We start from the raw sequence: 19,631 nt of genomic DNA, 5'->3' as shown, positions 1-19,631 counted from the left end.
TGGTCATTTAGAAAAGTGAGATAGAAATGAAGTCATTTTACAAGCGTCTGGCCAAGCGTCTATGAAATAATTTGGATGGGAAGCAGCATACGAAAAGAACCTTATACCCTTACCCCACCCTCCCTTGGATGCGATTTTGTCATTGTGATCATTCCCATTCATATAACATGGCGGGTGAAGTAACGAAACATGATGACTAAGTAATTTTTGAAATTGGACACAAAAGTTACACGTCAGTGTATATATTTTCGTTTAAAACATACACAGTTGTCATGCAGTGATCAGTCAGAAGCTTGGAATTGACGATCGAGCAAAAGGAAGAAAACTTGTGACTTCCGTCATGTTTCAACGAAGAAGAAGAGCTCCTGGAATCGGTTTGTTATTTTTAATCAGCCAACTTTACAACATTGGTTTCAACAGAATTCCTCCTGTAACACTCTCGTTTATTGGAATAAACGTTGCAGTATACCTCGGATTACTGAACAACCTTCCATCTCTCGGAAAAGCTTGCATCAGCGCCCATCACGTCTGGTTCAATGGCGATTGGAAACGACTCGTTCTCGCTGCATTTTATCACTTGGACGACTTTCACCTTTACTACAACATGGCTTCATTCGTTTGGAAGGGCATGTCTCTTGAAGGAAGAATGGGCAGCCGTAAATTCCTGTACATCTTGTCTGTATTCACAGTCTTAACCCATGCAGTTCTTGTTGGCTTAGATCTTACTCTAGCAAACATCACAGAAGATCCCTCATACATCTACACATGCGCCGCTGGTTTTTCCGGGGTTATCTTTGCACTGAAAGTTCTAACAACTTACGACCTTCCCTCCGGTGTTTCTATGGTGATGGGTATGTTTCCTGTACCCATGAGGTGGGCGTGCTGGGTAGAGCTGCTTCTGATACAGTTTCTGGTCCCTAATGCCTCCTTCACTGGTCACCTGGCTGGTATTTTGGTTGGGCTGATGTATGTCAAGGGTCCACTGAAGTATGTCATGGATACAGTGAGTGGTGCAGGTGGGTATTCTATAGTGAAAATCGTAATTAAACTTACAGTCTACTCCCGATAACTTGAACCTTCAAGGGAAATTGAAAAAGGTTCGAGTTATCGGGAGTTTGAGCTATTGAGTAGTGATGGGAATCGGTTAGAAATTCATAATCGATCATCGGAAACAATCGGATTGTCCCAAGCGATCGATCATCGATTATAATCAGATAAATTTGCTGATAAGAACTCCATGCATTTTTCCCCTGTATACAAGTCAAAGTGGCTTGATGTTCGTGAAATAGTTACATAATATTCCCATAATTTTAGCCTTGCATTACATTCAGGATAATTTTGACTTTTTGAGTGCACAAAAAAAAAAACACATTAACACACACTAGGATTAGTATTTTTGTTTCTTAAATGGACTATTCATTTTTCCACGATGATCGATTATGCCTTAATTGTAATCGATCATTAGATCGGTAAGAGTTTTCCATCAACTTTCGATTATAATTGATTATTGGTGCACCACTACTATTGAGGGTAAAATTATACAGAAAATGACCCGAAGGGAAAGGAAAATTGGTTTGAGTTAGTGTAAGGTTCGAGTTAGTTAGGGTTCGAGTTATTGGGAGTCGACTGTATTGCATTTGATGGAGAAAGAACACATTGGAGTCAAGATTGTATGAGACAATCAATGAATAAATGGGCCTGGGGACACCTAGCTGGCATCCCCCACAGATTTTGCAGGGGCGGATGACATCATCACTAACTTGGCAAAGGAGGGATCGAGATCATTGAACACACTCACTAATCTTTGAGTATTACTAGTTATAAAGTATGTCATGTAAGGCTGATTTAGAGGGTACAGCTTTGATGGATGCAACATTCTCGGCCCAGTTGTTCGAAGCCCGATTAAGCTAATCCTGGATTAAAACGAACTTAAAGATATATTCTTCCAAAAGATTTTTGTCCGTCAGTGTTGACTTAGACTTTTCTTACCTTTAGCTTGCAATGGCCTTTAAACACATTTGTAACGAGCGAGATGAAAACCTTGATTACCGGGAAACTTTTAATTATCGTGGATTGGCGTTAATCAGCTTTCGAACAACCGGGCCCTGGTGACAAATACAAAATATTGACGGCAGACTGATCCCAACGGCGGAGGTGACGAGCTTGATAGAATAAACAACAAAGGCTAGAGTAACTGAAACATATTTGTTTGAAAAAAACAAATTTTTGCCCAATATTTCGGTTTGCAATACAAACCTTCCTCGGGGGCTGAACGAAAAAGAAAAGTGAGAAACATATAGGATCATTACAAATGAAGATTTAAAATGTAAAATGAGTGACAATGATTGGTTGTTTAGGACTAAGTTACAAGATGTGAGACATGTCATTGGCATGTTTCGTCTCGTCTATTTATACCAAGAGGGTGCAATGTTTTAGCTTTGTTGATTAACTGGGCTTCACGAGCCTTTCTGACTGAGTCATGTTTGCTGCATATAAGTTCAAGGGGGATTAGGTGGACATCGTTGAGTGAGTGGCCAGGTTGGTTGAAATGTAGCGAGACAGGAGTAGGGTTGATTAGTTGATGGTGATTCAGGATAAATCTAGTGACAAGCTTATGACATGATATTGCAGTCTTGTTAATTGGACTGACAACTTGTCGTGTGTTTGATTGTTACACACAACATATGAAAATGTTGAAGACAGCCATGTTTGTAGGAACAAAGTGGAAGTCAGTCAGCCTTAGCATTCTGCAGTACCTTCCACCCTCCCCCCCCCCCCTGACCCCTTAAAAACCATTGACCAAGGAAGAAGACATAGCAAGGTGATACCATTATTGTGGCACCAGATTACCTGCTATGTGATGAAAAGTTGGCTTTTGGCCTGGAAGAACTATTAGGGAAGGGTATAATAACAGGAGAAGGACTCCCAATGCTTGGATTGTTAACAATCCTTTCTTTCTCTATCAGGTTCTGGAGTGACACATAGAATGAGACAGTCCTATACTTACCATGTGGGAACTACAGGTAACAAGAATGCAACAGCTAAAATTGGGTTATCCATTACTTCTCAGCAGGCATGCAATTGGCTGTTAAAACAATAGATGATGGAACATAAGAATGCCCCTAAGCCGAGATAACAATAGAGGTAGAGTGTGTAACATCTACCAAATTTGGAGGTTGATAATCAATAATTTTTGCAAGAGAGCGCATTGGATATGAGATGACAGATAGCCAACAAGGTGCATAGTGCCGAGTTGGCTATAATCATCTCATATCCAACAAGTGCGAGTGGAATAATAATTGTTTTATTAAAACAATCTAGAAATATTGATAGATATTGCTGATTTTGCTTTGCAACAACAACCAGAAGACAATTTAATAGTCACTATTTCTCTGGCCATGCTATGGCCACTAAGCCAATCAAATCCCTGCAACTGTGCAGTTTAATCAGTTCAGTTTTCAGTTTCAGCCAGTGGACCACGTTTTGCACGAATAGGTGCCAGTGCTTTAGGAAACTACTAAGTCGTCCCTCCCTCTCGTCCTTGATCTTTCTCGGTTCCTTGTGTGTCCCCGGGGCGTCCAGAACGTAATGCGGGTTGTCCAACGATTATCTGTTCTTCTCGCTACATGACCAGCCCAATTCCGTTTGAGTTTGCTTATCGTTTCCATGATATCTCGTACTTTGGTTTTTTCACGTATCCATTGAGCTGTTTTACGATCACGTAAGGCCCCACAATCATGAGGGGTAGGTTGTCATGGTGAATAATACTTATAATCAAAAACTGTTGCAACCTACAGTTTTAAAGAATTAGTATTATTTACCACGACAACCTACCCCTCATGATTGAGGGACCTTACTCCTTAGAAATTAGCAGGATATAGAATCTATGGCAAAAAATATGCTCTAAGGTAATATGGGATTAATCTAGCCTGGAAAATGCTAGAAGAGCTGAAAAAGGTGGATAACGTTTGTAGGCTAGGACTTATCACTCTCTTTTTCTGCAGGAAGGAGACGTGATTCAGATGAATCTGAAGATGAAGAACTGCAAGCAGCCATCAGGGCAAGTCTTGCAGAAACACACATGAACCGACCCCCAAGACTAGATGACTATGACCCTGGGATACAGTCTGCGATAAGACAGAGCCTGGATGATGCTGGTGTGGAAACCTCCAGGTGGTCTAACAATCCAAAGCCTCAAAAGCGAGGAATACCTCCACAACCAAACCGCAATAATTATGATGATGACTTATACAACTTTCCGAGAAGTGGTGCAACTTCACGAGCCCCACCTTACCCCTCCCATGAAGGGAATCTTTATCCCAGGCTGCCGCACGACCCTTCATCTTACACAGATGGGGAATTTTCAGGGGCCTCACCCAACCCCACACAAGGGGAAGGATTGTATCCTAGAGTACCAGAACCTTCTGCTCCTCCACCAGAACATGTCCACAATGGATACCCAGGGGGAACATTGCCATACCCCACGGAAAGTGGAATGCCCAACCCTAACAACTTGGATGACGTTCGGAGAAGGAGGCTTCAACGGTTTGATAGGTGATCACTGCAACTCGACTTGTTGGCATGCTTTATGAAATCACAGAACTTGAATACGGATCTCCCTCAAGTGAAACATTTATGTTAGAACAAAGGATTTTTAAGGAAATACTAGTTACTTTATGTACTTGAGTACTAAGTGACATCCTGAGATACATGTAAATTTTGCTTGTATGGGTAAGTTATTGCAGTGCATGACCTCTAAAGGATGCTTGCGCATCTTGCTTCGGTCTGGCCCCATAGATATGGAAAACAATAGGTTTATAGCGTGTTCACATCTCAGCAAAGTCAAGGACCTATTCTTTTCCTTGTAAGGTTTCATTCCTTTCTTAGACAAATTCTCAAACGTAGTTCAACAAGCAAAATATCCCCCATAACCAATCACGGCACACTGAACATGTTTTATGGCCAAGTTCAAGGTTGCATCCATTACAGTAAAGTTCTTCTCCTTCGTGCCGTTTTGAGGTTTTTACTTGTTGGGTGGTTGCTTTACAATTTTGAGCAAAGATGGAGAGGACAATGTGATGTGGAATGTGGACGCAATAACACACGTAAGATAGTTATTTTTTTAACTTTTGGCTGTTTTTCGCGCCACAATCGCGACAGCATTGTCACATTTTCATGTGCCGGCAACTCAACGGCGTCATTGGGATCTCACGGAGTTCTTCTTTCATTTACCTTATAAAAGGAAATGAGTTTATTATTACCTTTAGCGTAAAGAATTTGTTGAAAATTTTTGTTCCCATAAACAACCAACTTTTTCGTTTGTGGCCACGCTGTTTCGTAACTTGAAAAACAAAAAGATTTGATGCGTCAACTTTTCTCGTCGGCGTAAGGCTTGGTTGAATGATCGTAAGAGCCGTTTTTGTCGCTTATATCTTAATGGGAACACTTCAAAACGTTATCAGAAGGGCGCTTGTGGTTCACATCACATAATCATATAAGAAACTGACAGTCATTTTGATTATTATGTTGCAAGTGGAAACAATGCCTAATAAGATGAACCTGTACGTCGCAGTTTTGTGGCATCAAAAAAGAGAACGTATTGTAAAATTGTCACTGAAAAACCCCTATGGGGAGTGTCAATAAAGTATTGTATTGTAATCATCTGAAATCTATTCAACGAAATTGAAATGCGAGGGCATTAGAGGTATCTACAAGACCTTAAGTGATACTTATATGTGATTTCAGATTTGAATCCAGTAGAAATATATGAAGCAAAATAATATAAAAATAAAGAAAGTTTTATGCCCTTCAGTTTCGAGTTTGACTTGTCTTCAAATTTAGCTTGCAATAAAATATTCCATTTTAACCCGTTCTTCCTAAAATCACAGAAGTGAAGTATCTATTTCAACTAGGAATGAAAGAATCATTCATGAGAGACTGTCACTGTAATGTGCGCAACTTGAGCAATTGCGGAAGGAAGCCTGAAAACAAATAGGGATTGGAACCTCGGATCTCTGAAGTGCTCCAAAACCGGAGCTATCAAGCTAACTGGGAGCTGCATGGTCATCTTGTGATGAAATCCTTGGATGGAAATACTTTCCATCGTGGATTACAATTTTGAACAACCAAACCCTGATGTGCTTACACTTCTTGAAAGGTGCTCCCTCTAATGTACTGTACAGGGGAGTAGATGTACACAAAAGGGTAGGGATTTCACATGAGAAAGGGTAGGGGGAAACTGTCATTTAGGTATTTAATAGGATCTTTAAAAAATCTCGAACTGACCAACCTAAAAGAGATACAGTGTTTCTACTGTAGGTATGTGAAAGGGGAAAGGCATATGAAAAGGTTATCTTTTCTGTCAAAAATTGTATCTAAAAGGGTAAGGGTTTGGACCCTCACCGTATAAAACTTCCTTGAGTAAGTACCCCCCTCCCCACGGTCTTCTTTCTGCTCGTCTCACCTTACTGTCCCTAGGGCCCGTTTCTTAAAAGTCTCGGTAACTTACCGGGCCCGAGAAGTGTGGTGATACATATTTCTTAAAAGAAGTCAATTTTCGTTAGCTTTGAATACTAAATTTTAAAATCTTATAATTCGATGAAAGCGTTAGCCAAGTACCATGTCTGTAATCACCGTGTAATCTTTTATTTATAATAATCTTTTATTAGGAAGCTTCCGTTCACTTAACGTGGTTTTCAGAAAGGTCCTATAAAGATTAAATATACAAAAGGTTAACAAATACGATATATAAGGCAAAATTACAAACTGATAAAAACAGCAATTCAAACTAGAAGCTGAAACTACAAAGATATCATCGATGAGGTTAAAAACTTTAAACTGATAAAAAATGATCAAAGCAAAGAAGCTAAAACTACAAAAATTCTTACCGATAGGGTTAATCGGCGAGAAAACATTTAAAAATATACTTATCACCCCCGGTAAGTTACCGGGTCTTTCAAGAAACGAGCCCCAGGAATGGGAAACGTGACAAGAACAAAAATATCTTCTAAGCAGGAGGACATGGGATTATAATGTTCTTGGTGCAGTATTTGGAACAGTACTTGCTCTGTGGCTGAACAGAGCCTGTGAAAAGCAGGTGATTTTACCTCGGCGTACATCAGGTCCTGGAAGCGAAGGAGGTTACACACGGATTGCTAGTTTGTTGTGCTGTCTTTGTGATAACTTTTTAATCTTCTGGGATTCGTCACGAGGATATTGATCTTACCAGCAGTCGAAGCAGAAACCGGTCCAGGGTTAGGATTGATGTCACCAGACATCAAGAGACGAAAGGTAGCGTCTGTGTTGTTGTAGTAACAAACGTGGCACATTTTCATTACATGGCACAGTAATAAGTGTCGACTTAATAGCCCAAAACAGAAAAATAGCAGCGGCTTCACAGAGCTCTTCGAGTGACGACCTGATTCCCTTAACAATGTCAACAATCCATCGAAGGAGCAATCGTTTTCGGGAAAACGGCAATAAAAATTGTAAGAATGAAATAAGGTAAAAAGAGTCCAAGACTACAGGTCGTTTGACCACGGGTCATCATTCTGTCATAATATCGTTTTAGCCCGTGCGCATGCTCAGACCTCAAAACGTACCACATGGAAGACAAAGTCATTACATTGTCATATATATACCTGGCTGAATCTCAGTTTAAGTCAGTAAGGTGGAACTGAGGTGTCAACAAAAGGGATCTGTCTCATATGGTCTAGGGGCCGACTTTTCCCTCCCTCACTGTCTTGTCGGGGACAAGGTATCGGAAAGCAGGCCGGGCCGTGCCGAAATCTCGTGGTGCATCGTTTTGGCACAACGCTCCGGCAAAGTGTCCAGAGGTGCCGCTGTCGACTGTATTTTTCTCTCTTTTTCAGCCATTTTGATATTAAGGCTGGCAAGTCGACCGAAGACATCGTAGGGAAAGAAGCGTTTCATTCATGTCCCTTGTAATGTCCTTGTCAAATTGTCGACGGGTATTGTTGTACTATTCATGCGACTATGATGACCCGGTGAAGGATGGATGTCAAGGAACAAGGGATTTTCTCGCCTGACAAAAAAATTCACTAATTGTGTAAACTGGGCCTTACTCCCATACCCGTTGACTAGAAGGCCAATCCCTGCATTTCCCAGTGTTCACCGTTAATCAAGTTTTTCGTAGACCCATTGCCGCTCGACTACCTTACTCTTTCATTTGAATAATTGTATGCATTCTCACTTGGCACTTGTCGGCGGCTTACAGTCAATTCTGAAAACCCCGAGCGACCATTGCCTACGATTTCACGGTTTGGTACTTGATTTGGGAGTGGAGTATTTTACCTTACAATGTAGCACTTGATTCTAGAAAATATCGCGCTGCCATATGTTCTGAAAAGCGCAAGACATTTTGTTCTATTTCGTTAAGGAAAAAACTCCAATTAAGTACCAAATAACACGTTCTGTTAATTACCAGTATTGAAATACCACTATTTGAATAAAAAATGCCACTAAAAATATTACGTTGTGTTATTACATTTTGCGTTACTTTTTTATTACGTTTAACGTTAAAAACATTATTGCATTTTGAGTTACTGACATTGTGTCAGTTATCTTTGGGGGGGGGGGGGGCACTCTCAAATAGGTGAAATCCTACAGTGTGACCATTCAAATGAAAGCTACTGAGCAGTACTTTCCTGTGGTGCTGTTTATTATGCTGTACAAGGTGGTTCTAACTTATGAGTCTGTGGGTGAAATCCTTAAGTGTGACCATTCAAATAAAAGCTACTGAGCAGTACTTTCCTGTGGTGTTGTTGATTATGCTGTACAAGGTGGTTCTAACTTATGAGTGTGTGGGTGAAATCCTTAAGTGTGACCATTCAAATAAAAGCTACTGAGCAATACTTTCCTGTGGTGCTGTTTATTATGCTGTACAAGGTGGTTCTAACTTATGAGTGTGTGGGTGAAATCCTTAAGTGTGACCATTCAAATAAAAGCTACTGAGCAGTACTTTCCTGTGGTGTTGTTGATTATGCTGTACAAGGTGGTTCTAACTTATGAGTGTGTGGGTGAAATCCTTAAGTGTGACCATTCAAATAAAAGCTACTGAGCAGTACTTTCCTGTGGTGTTGTTGATTATGCTGTACAAGGTGGTTCTAACTTATGAGTGTGTGGGTGAAATCCTTAAGTGTGACCATTCAAATAAAAGCTACTGAGCAGTATTTTCCTGTAGTGCTGTTTATAATGCTGTACAAGGTGGTTCTAACTTATGAGTCTGTGGGTGAAATCCTTAAGTGTGACCATTCAAATGAAAGCTACTGAGTAGTACTTTCCTGCAGTGCTGTTTATTATGCTGTACAAGGTGGTTCTAACTTATGAGTCTGTGGGTGAAATCCTTAAGTGTGACCATTCAAATAAAAGCTACTGAGTAGTACTTTCCTGTGGTGCTGTTTATTATGCTGTACAAGGTGGTTCTAACTTATGAGTCTGTGGGTGAAATCCTAAAGTGTGACCATTCAAATGAAAGCTACTGAGCAATACTTTCCTGTGGTGCTGTTTATTATGCTGTACAAGGTGATTCTAACTTTTGAGTCTGTGGGTGAAATCCTAAAGTATGACAGTTCAAATGAAAGCCACTGAGCAGTACGATCTGAAAGAACTGGTTTTGTTTTAATCGTTTGTAGTAAAATTTTGCTTTTTTTAATTATGTTAAAATAATGCGCCAATGTCTTCCACTGAGCTTTAAAGCCACTAATTCAAACAAACGAAAACCGGTGGTTCACAGCAGTCGTTCATATTTTATGGTTATATTACTGATTTTTTATCATCAAGTAAATAGACACTCGTGTCGTCTAAGGCTCTTTTGTATTAAAGAATCAAAGCTGAAGAAACTCGGAAAACAACAGAATATATTGGGAAAGAAAACTATAGAATATTCAAATCAAAATTTTGGTTTTAAATTTCGAGGCAATCTCCAACTGCGAAAGTTTGAATGAAGTTGAAACACATGCTGTTGGCTCATGCAAAAATCTGCCTGGTGCAGGAAGAGCGAATTTTGATAGGCATAAAATATTAACGCCCTGAAATTTAACCAGAATTGAAAAATTTCGATAAATTGTGTTCTACTTACTCGGGGAATGATATGACTTCCTGATAAGATTTTGCGGTTTCTACCTACTTTAGATTATCGACCATTATCGTATAAAAGTGGTTCAAAAATTCTAAAATTTCTTTAAATTCACAATTTAGCTTGGAAATTGTACTGCCTCGCGACTCGGGATACCTTTTTAGCCTTTAAACTGCTCTAAGTTAAACACAAAAACATAACTTTGATCTCATTAAGATTAGTGGAGACTTCTCTATCTATATTGTTGGAAAACAGTTTTTGAACAGGTGGAAACTGGGTTTCGAAATAAATGCGGATGGTTTTTAATTTGCAAATAAGAGCACTGGAAAATTACGATTCACTGCATAAATTATGTATGGCTGTTCTTTTCATAGCGAGTGTCATTATTGCACCTTTGTAGTATTATTCAGAGGGCAAATCTATAATTATAAGCTGCAATGGTCATAAATCATGTTGCCGGAATAATTTGTTCCTTTTCTTCTCGTCTCGACTTATTCACTTAACTTCACATGTACAGTTCGAAGCGTTATTGGTCATAAATTACTAATTCAACCTTTTTAGCTCACAATTTGATGAGCGCATCAGTAATAAAACAGCCACATGCAGAACAAAATTACTTTAATTTGGCCCAGTCTGCTCGCAGCTTGCTGAAGTAATTGTTTACGAACAAGCGGTCCACTAATGGGTCATTTACCCTGACAGAACGACAAGGTACTCGTCGCTTCAAGTACTGTAGCTAAGGCTTTGCTTGGTTAAAGATCTCCCTAACTACAAGCTGTTTTTTGGCATCACAAAAAGCAATGAGTTCTTCACGCGACGCCGCACACCCTGTTATCTACGACGACCGTGTTGTAATAAATGTGAGTGGGATGATTTTCGAAACTCGACAAAAAACACTTTCACGCTTTCCGCACACTCTTCTGGGGAATGAAGAAAAACGAAGCAAGTTCTACGTGCCAGAATTCCACGAGTATTTCTTCAATCGCAACCGGTCAGCCTTCGAGGCAATTCTTTATTATTACCAATCTATGGGAAGCCTTAAGCGACCTGCTGACGTCCCGATGTATATTTTCAAACAGGAAATCGAATTTTTCGAACTGGGAGACGATGTGCTTAGTGATATTCGCGTCAAAGAAGGTTACATCAGCCTACATGACGAAGTTAACGAATACCCTGTGAACAAACTGCAGCGGATGATTTGGGAACTGTTTGACCAATCCGACACTTCAACAGCTGCCTCTGTACTGGCCTTATTTTCAGTCGGTGTTATTCTATTAGCAATCACGGTCTCTATCGTCGAGACAATCCCGTCAATAAAGGTAAAGAAAATCACCAATATAAACGCGACGAATTTAACGAAAGATGCTTCAACAGACACAGAAAGCACCTGGTATCTACTCGAGCTGTCCTTCAACATGTGGTTCACGTTCGAGTATGTAGTCCGACTGGTGACTTGTCCGAACAAATACCAATTCTTTACTTCGCTTCTAAACTTTATCGATTTGGCCGCCATTGCCCCGTTCTACATAATGCTTGTTATAAACAATTCTAAATCAAACTCCGTGGAAGGTCTGCGAATCTTACGCATAGTACGAGTGTTTCGAATCTTTAAACTATCTCGCTACTCAAGGAATCTTCAACTTATTGGCTATTGCGTTCTTGAGAGCGTTCGTGAACTCGGTCTTCTTATCTTATGCCTGTTTTTAAGCGTGGTCGTCACCGCCAGCCTGCTGTACTACATTGAACTCGGGTCCGCCGACACGCATTTTATCAGTGTACCAGCAACGTTTTGGTTCTCGCTACAAACCATTACAACAATCGGTTATGGAGATATGGTGCCACATAACCCTTTAGCGAAACTGGTGTCTGCAGCTTGTGCGATTTTTGGCGCCGTAACCCTCGCTCTACCTGTTTTAACTTTCGTGTCAAATTTTAATACCCTTTATTACAAAAATGTAATGGAGAAAAATGAAGAACAAAGCAAGGAAAAACGCCAAAGTTTAGAGACAAGCGAATTTGAATTTGAATTTGACTCGTCGTCCAATACCAACGACGAAACTACGGCGCGAGGGGCAAAAAATGGAAATTCAAGAAAATAGAATTATTGCTAAATTGAGGGGGTTTAGATAAGATTTCAAAAAGAATTCATTAAATTAATTGGATGAAAAAGATTTATTTACGTTTCAACTTAAACATTCGTACAATAACAATCGTTTTTCACTCGGAATTTTTTCATTTAGTTTCTTCCTTTTCTCGGCAGTTTTCCAAGACTAAGACCGTCACGGGCAGAACGACTACAGAAGGGTTTTATCTTGCGGTTATATTTCATTGAAATGCGTGAATTAATTGAAAACCTGCATTTTTATAAACAATAAACTTGTTTGAAAGTACGCTATCCAGGATGATAGCAATAACTGGCTTTTGTACAAATTAATTTATATCTGGAGTTAAACTGGATACTGAATTTAAAAAAAAATGTGTTAAAAAGTCTGAAACACAGCCAGTAAGTCTGACTCTTACTGGCTGGCTCAATTTCTTTAACATATATTTATTTTTCATTTTGGGAAAATTTTTAAATTTTTAGTTGGAAAGTTTATTATACCACAAATTTGCATGGGGTCATATTTTGTTAATAAAACAAACCGAAAATTTCGGATGAAAATAGCGGTGCCTCTAGTTAAAAATTTATAACAATCGACAAGCGGTTACCAACAGCCAGTTTAAAGGATTATTTCTGTCTTCGATTCGTATCAGCCGTTTCAAGAAAAAATTTATCATGAATAATTTACGCAGAGAGACGAAAATTTCACGGTCGTTAGCTGAGAATAGACTTACATGTCATAGTAAAGGAACTTTTTTTGACATGCTAAAATATAAGTGAAATTGAATGGAATTGGAATTAGGTTGACTATTTTGGTCATCGCTTAACGCTCCAAACACGAACATTTTTACAGATCTAGAGAGAGGGAGACAAGATTCCACATGATAACTACGAAGGATTTCAATATGACCATCAGACATTAAGTTTTGGCACAAACTGTTGTAAATTTGATTCTTGTCTCGCCCACAACCAGAAATTTAGATTACGATAAACGCAACTTGTGCTGATTATTTCCAAACATATATTTTTATTTCATGTTTACCGGAAAGCAACGACATTTTTTGTTTAGTGTTCAATATCAGAGAAAAAAAGGAATATAGATACAGAAATCATCGAATACAAAGGAAAAACGATAGTTTTAAGCTGTATGTGCGTTTTATTATGCCCAGTTAATCTAACAAGCCATATATAGAATTTAACATTGAAGATGTAACCAGTGATATGTGAAACGTGTATCAGTTATATCGGAACAGCAGTGTTCCTCGTCCGAATCATTTTATCTTTCCAATTTGTTTCCTCATTAATTTATATTTCTGTGCATTTTCAACCAGTTATTCAGGGAATTTAGTCAGTTTAGGTCAGTCTTAATTCAACAGAATTTTCTAGCTTGAACGTTTATCCCATTCTTAAATACTTTACCTAGTCAGGTAAATATTATGCTTATTTCTAATCTTGTCCTAAAGAGCATCATTTCATAAGATAATCTGAATGAAATCCCGTGGTATAATCTTGAAATCTCTTGTAGTCTTCTTTCATTTCCTGCAATTGAAGTGCAGATTGTCATACTCGAATACTTGTTTCTATTACGTCTAAGCAACTCTGTTAGGAATTCAAGCAATTCAATCGTTTATTTGATTGAAAATAAATAAATCACGAAATTTGCCCCGAGGAAATAAAAAAATCCGAACCGTTCTTTGGAATCTGTCGCAACATCTTTTTTTAGCTTTAATCAAAAAGAAACAAGCTTAACCCAGCTGCTATCCTAAGCTCTAAGATATAAATTTTCCATCCCACGAGCAAATTAAATCACATGAGAGAGCAGAGTCCAGTTTTCGCTAATCTCAATAATTCACGATATAATTTATTCAAGAAAACAATCAGATGTTTTAACCAATCAGAGCACCATCACGCGTTTTTTATATTTGTTTTTTTTCGAGCCAATCGGGAGCAAACCCAACACCAGCTGAGACTTGGCTCACGTATATTTTCCCGCGCTTTACACCTGCTCCAAGTTTTCCCGCGCTTCGCGCCTTGCTCCAAGTTTTCCCGCGCTTGGTGCTGTGTATTGTCTTTCCTTGAGTTCTGATTGGCTGATTGGAGAAAAGCAGGAGACAACAGGACGGTTGTCGAAAGCCCATAGATTTTTAGAATTTTAGCCAGAGAACGCTTTATCATGACTGCTATGAACTCTGGTTACGAATCTTAGATTTTCTTAAAAATAAGCTCGCTTTTGCTTTACGGTGTTGTTAAACGAGACAGCAATTTTCAACGCAAAACAGCGCGCAGACAAGATTTAACGCAACACTTTGTTACGGCAACGTGTTGCAACTTTTTTAAGACAGATAAAAAAAACTTGCAATGCGTTGCTGCAACGAACTGTTTCGTTAAAAGTTGTCCGCTGCAGGTTACACAATTTGTTGCGTGTCACCTTTAGTTTTGCACTGCTGCGCTCAATAATTGGTTAGCAAAATTCACGCCACTTTCTAAACCAATGAGAAGCAACACCAAAACCAATCATGACTTGCTCGCGCGCGTTTTCCCGCGCTTGGCGCTGGTTTGCATCCATTTTCTTTGAATTCTGATTGGTTCATTACGATGTTCACGTCAGTTGTGATTGGTCAGAGTGATTACTTTGGGTGTGGACACTCAAAGTACCTATGAAAACATCTTACTCTTGACACTTACTTGGAACATTTCTTCAACTCTGTGTTTCTCGTTGTTCTCATTCTGTAGCATTTTTGTCAAGTCATTTATCCTGGAAAGAGATACATGAAAGGATAAGTCTAAGCGAAAACACCCAAAATACCTCTAATTATGACCTTTGACCTCACTTTGTGGATAAAATTCTACAGTGCAATCTCTCGAATGAAAGCTATAACCTTCTGTGCAGTTCTATGTACTAGTTGTTCAGTGGATAAAATCCTAAATTGTGACCATTCAAATGAAAGCTACTGAGCAGTACTTTTACCAAGGTGGTTCTAAATTTTGAGTCTGTGGATGAAATGCTAAAGTGTGACCATTCAAAATTAATGAAAGCTACTGAGCATTATTAAACATTTCTGTGGTGCTGTCTATTACGCTGTACAAGGAGGTTCTAATTTTTGAATCTGTGGATAAAATCTCAAGTGTTACGATTCAAATGAAAGCTACAGAGCATTATTTTCCTCTGGTGCTGTTTATTATGCTGTACAAGGTGGTTCTAACTTTTGAGTCTGTCGATGAAATCCTAAAGTGTGACCATTCAAATGAAAGCTAATGAGCAGTACTTTCCTGTGGTGTTGTCTATTACGCTGTACATGGTGGTTCTAACTTTTGAATCTGTAGATAAAATCTCAAGTGTCTCAAATGAAAGCTTTTTCAAAAGGAATAATCTGTTCTCAGAAGTGAAATGGTAAATTCCCTTGTGAAGAGAGTTCTTACCTTTGACTTAGCTCATTACATCTGTTTCTATGTATCTGTGCTACTCTTGCAGCTTCAGCTGCAGCTTTGCTCTCACAGTCGCATTTTGTTTCTTTCATGGACTCTTGTCGCTTCTTTTCAGCATTTTTCTGTTGAAAGTTGATGTATGAGAAAAAGAAAGCAAGTAATTAATATAATTTTAATGTTTGACTTCAGCCAAACCAGACTGTGTATCATGTGCATAGGAATATGTCCCTTTCAGTTGAAACAAGAGACGCAGTTAAAAACAGAGCTTTGTTTGGGGCTTTTCATCATCAAAATGTCAGCCCTAACAGTGATCAGCATCAAATTTCTCCTTGTAATATCAATGCTTATTCAATCTCCGAGGTCATGAGAATTAAGGACATTTATTGATATTTTAATAACTGTTCCCCAGTACTTTTATAAGACATTTTTTGGGACAAGATAGAAGAATTAATAATATTTTGTTATCAGGTGTGAAAGGGTTAAGACAAATCTCTTCTGTTAGGTGTACAATGCTTTGTTATAAACACAGGTTATCAATTTACCCTTGCAACACCCAAAGCTTCTCCAAGAGCAATTTCTCTCTGTAGTGCAGCTTCCTTTCTGAGCCTTTTAGTGAGATTTTCTGTAAGATTTTTCATTTCTTCTTGCTTCTTTTTCTCTGCCTCTTCAGCTGCTTTCTGCAGAGCAGCACGCTTTTCCTCCTGGGATCGCTCCCATGCTGAGCGAGCACGTTTCTTTTCTGCAACTTCACATCTGTATTGGATTTCAGCCATTTGTTCCTCAGCTCGCTACAACAGAATAAAATTAATCAATGATAAAATGTGCAGTTCCAGAAAAAAATCCATACCTACTCCATGGAAGGTCATCAGAAATTCCTTGGGAAGCAGGGAGCCAAAATTTTAGAAGCACAGTATGAAGCTAAACTTGAATTTCCTGGGGGAGGAGGGGTGCAAAATGAAAAACCTTCCATGGGGGGAGTATGGATATTTTCTAGAACTGCACAATGGGCAATTCCAGAAAATATCCATACCCAACAACGGACGGCTTCCATGTTTTAACCCCCCCTTGCCTTCGGAAATTCCAAAATGCGTTACCCCCCCATGCCCTCAGAATTCCATAATCGTGAACCCCCCCTCCCCTTCAGAATTTCCGGTTTTTCTGGGAAGTACATTTTCGAATTAAGCAACGCCTAAATGAACAAACGAACATGAATTTATGCCTCCTCAGGGCTGTGATCTAGCGGCGCTAGGCGACAAGCTTTACTCTTCAGCGACACGAAAAACCTATCGCTAGTGGCCAGGCTGTGAAATTTTCTTTTTAAGTCCGAATTTGGCTATAATAAATTATAAACACCATTTACGGCAGTTTTACTCCTCTTTGTTTTCTTGTGCCATTCAACTCCTTTAGGAAAAGAAGGAAACTAGAACAACGCATTGGATGAAAACAAAAATCATTTCTTTTCACCCCTTGTTTTATACACGCACAAAATCCATAGAATGTCTGGGACTCCTCGCATGCTTCAGTCGGCTTCAGTTTCTGAACCAAAAATTCAATTAAATTGTATTTGTGATTCCAGGCGCTATCAAGAGAAAACTTGTGGTTTCAATTATCACATTACGAATACCTAGTCTTAACTATTTCAAACTCTTATAGCGAGAAAGAAGAAAACCCTTTGTCAACAACATTGAAAACAACTTTGTGCAAATTTAATTATCAGTGAATGTTCCATTCCACGTGCCCGAGTCCCTCACGAGTAAACATACATCGTTGCTGTTTTGTAATTATCTACATTATTTACAAAATGTTACTGAAAAAAGTAGCAGTCATTAACCTAAACCCTCAAACAAGAGCAGCCTTCCAATCGATCGACTCTTACGCTGGAGCACGTGGACAAGATTGCGTCTTGTTCGCGGTAGTAATAAGTAATATTGGTAGTCCTTGCTGATTTCCTTTTCAAGAGTAACCAGAAAACAATTATTTATGGTCGCTATTTCTTGGGCATGGTATAATGGCTCATGTACCATAGTCGCTTAAAGCCAGTCAAAACCCTGGAATTGCATTATACAATGATCCAGTTTTTAATAACAACGTTTATTCAACCTATGATCACCCAAGGTGAATTTTCTTGATACTTTACTCACTTCTTCACAGTTAGTTTATAAGAAACATATGGAGACAAGAGAGGAGAGTTTGTTGTTTGATATTAGGGGTTAAAGGATCCTTTTAATTGAGTGAAACTTCATCTCACCAGTCTGGCTTCTGCCAAGGCTTGTTCTCTTTCTTCATTCATTCTTTCTCTCAACTCATTCAATGAATGTCTCAGCTCAGCATTTGCCTTTGCTTCAGCAGCAGCAACCTGGAATCCAACGACAAACAATAAATGACTAATTAAGCCACTACAACGTCACTAGACCACGAAACAACCTCGAAGTCACTAGATCTCGAAACAATTCAACCAAGAACAGAACTCATTGTTTACTTACAGCATCTCTGACTGCCTTCTCTTTATCTTCTCTCATAACCTGTTGAATTTCATTCAGTAGCTCTGTTCCAATACCTGCAAAATTTAAGAAAATGACTCAACGATGGAATGTTTTTTTTTCTGTATAAACTATAAACAATTGCAATTAGCTAAAGAACGTTGGTAAATCTGGTTAAGTATTTCAAGACTACCATCATTTATCGGATAAAATAAAAGTGAAGGAAAATCTACACTCACATATGATGTTTTTGTGCGTTGCTTGTTGTGTTTTTAATGTAGTCCTTCCATTTAGCATTCGTTCTAAAGTCAGTAAGGGATTTCCAGACGCCATCTTGTATTTTTTGCGTCCTTAGTGACTAGCTTGGCAACCGAGCCTGTATCTCTTTCGAGAGTCCGAGGGAGCATTTGTTCCCAGGTTTTGCGCGCTAACACTACAATTTTTTTCCTTATTTCATTATTTTTATTTACCGCTTTTACCTTTTTTTTTCAGCAGAAAATAACCCAATTTGTGGGCAAACGGGAAAAATCCATGAGGCTTAAAAGTGACCTGTTGGTTTGTTTGGTTTGGTATAATAAGCTTTGCATGTTGAAAAAAGGAAATCGCATTATGAATAACATTTTTGAAAGGGCAAATCTATTGCGTGCAACAAAGAGGACTTAAATTCCTTTTCCCGAAGTTTCGCTGCCAAGGAAACGTCAAAATCTCACTGAGCATTTGTCAAAAGGAGTTTAACACACAAGCCACCTGCTGGAACAGAAAAACGTGATAAAAGCTTGAATAGCTGACTTTTGCGGCTTTTAGGTCAGAGTATCATGTTTCAACTTTGGTAAAATGTATTCATAAAACGAGGAATTTATGTGAGGAACCTGCTCGGTTACGAAACAAAGTAATATTATACATTTGTTTTGAGAGGGCAGGAGCACACTGTGCGGTTATTATACAGCTTCTAGACTCATTTTCATGTACCCAACTTAGTACAAATTCGCCGATTCCGAGTCGGATTTAGTACGGTGGGAGTTTTCGTGTAAAAGGAACATAAAATGTCAGAAATGTTTCCCATGGCTGAATTTTAAGCACTTAATTCTTGGAAGCACTTGATTGTTTTATCTTCAGCTTCTTACTGAAAGGTAAGCTCCGTTATAGTTTTTTTTTCTTTTTTTCTCCACCTCCCCGCTCATATCGCCTGTCTTGATTTCTCCCTCTCGAAGTAGAATTCTGCGAGTGGCAACAATAACCCGTATTTTAGACCATTTGTCTGGTAAGTAATTTTCTGCAGTTTTGAACACACTTCGATTACGTTCCTGTTTCATGGAAGCACATGTGTTTACTAGTAAAGATTTTAAGTGGAATTAAGGATAGATCATAATTTGCACTGAGTTATATAATTATCACACTACTCACAAAAAGCCTGTGGCTTTGATGCAACCTGGAGTTAAGCAGCTCTATTTGTGGTCAGCTTTTAATACTAGTACTCCACGTTGCTTAAGGGGACAATACTCCTGAATCCAAGATTTTTGTCACTTAA

General features: G+C 38.9%; 3 protein-coding genes across 3 annotated transcripts; 2 read left to right on the top strand and 1 right to left on the bottom strand.

The window, feature by feature from the left end:
• Positions 1–62: 62 nt before the first annotated feature.
• LOC146449560 (rhomboid-related protein 4-like) lies at positions 63–5,811 on the top strand. The gene is made up of 3 exons (XM_085101745.1): positions 63–1,016; positions 2,967–3,023; positions 4,005–5,811. The coding sequence occupies exons 1-3, from the start codon at positions 341–343 to the stop codon at positions 4,556–4,558; spliced, it is 1,287 nt and encodes a 428-aa protein (XP_084957871.1). The 5' UTR covers positions 63–340; the 3' UTR covers positions 4,559–5,811.
• Positions 5,812–9,990: 4,179 nt separating this feature from the next.
• Positions 9,991–12,451, top strand: LOC146449559 (potassium voltage-gated channel subfamily A member 10-like). Its single transcript, XM_085101733.1, has one exon. The coding sequence runs from the start codon at positions 10,897–10,899 to the stop codon at positions 12,193–12,195; it is 1,299 nt and encodes a 432-aa protein (XP_084957859.1). The 5' UTR covers positions 9,991–10,896; the 3' UTR covers positions 12,196–12,451.
• Positions 12,452–13,330: 879 nt separating this feature from the next.
• Positions 13,331–18,484, bottom strand: LOC146449558 (uncharacterized). Its single transcript, XM_085101738.1, has 7 exons — positions 18,343–18,484; positions 18,107–18,180; positions 17,872–17,979; positions 16,166–16,411; positions 15,618–15,745; positions 14,883–14,952; positions 13,331–13,736 (listed from the first exon to the last, which is right to left on the bottom strand). Exons 1-7 carry the CDS (start codon positions 18,434–18,436, stop codon positions 13,665–13,667), a joined length of 792 nt encoding a protein of 263 aa, XP_084957864.1. The 5' UTR covers positions 18,437–18,484; the 3' UTR covers positions 13,331–13,664.
• Between the last annotated feature and the right edge of the window lie 1,147 nt (positions 18,485–19,631).

This window comes from Pavona decussata, unplaced genomic scaffold, assembly GCF_977016875.1.
Source record: "Pavona decussata unplaced genomic scaffold, jaPavDecu1.1 SCAFFOLD_602, whole genome shotgun sequence".
In the NCBI taxonomy this organism is placed as follows: Eukaryota; Metazoa; Cnidaria; class Anthozoa; order Scleractinia; family Agariciidae; genus Pavona; species Pavona decussata.
This window is presented reverse-complemented; position numbering and strand designations above follow the sequence as displayed.

Excerpts from the sequence above, each read along its gene's own strand:
- LOC146449560 (XM_085101745.1), top strand. The coding sequence starts at position 341 with ATGTTTCAACGAAGAAGAAGAGCTCCTGGAATCGGTTTGTTATTTTTA. Across the intron at positions 1,017-2,966 it reads GGATACAGTGAGTGGTGCAG|GTTCTGGAGTGACACATAGA; the intron begins GTGGGTATTCTA and ends TTTCTCTATCAG. Across the intron at positions 3,024-4,004 it reads TTACCATGTGGGAACTACAG|GAAGGAGACGTGATTCAGAT; the intron begins GTAACAAGAATG and ends CTTTTTCTGCAG.
- LOC146449559 (XM_085101733.1), top strand. The coding sequence starts at position 10,897 with ATGAGTTCTTCACGCGACGCCGCACACCCTGTTATCTACGACGACCGT.
- LOC146449558 (XM_085101738.1), bottom strand. The coding sequence starts at position 18,436 with ATGGCGTCTGGAAATCCCTTACTGACTTTAGAACGAATGCTAAATGGA. Across the intron at positions 18,181-18,342 it reads AACGCACAAAAACATCATAT|GTATTGGAACAGAGCTACTG; the intron begins GTGAGTGTAGAT and ends TAAATTTTGCAG. Across the intron at positions 13,737-14,882 it reads GAGTTGAAGAAATGTTCCAA|GAAATGAAAGAAGACTACAA; the intron begins GTAAGTGTCAAG and ends CTTCAATTGCAG.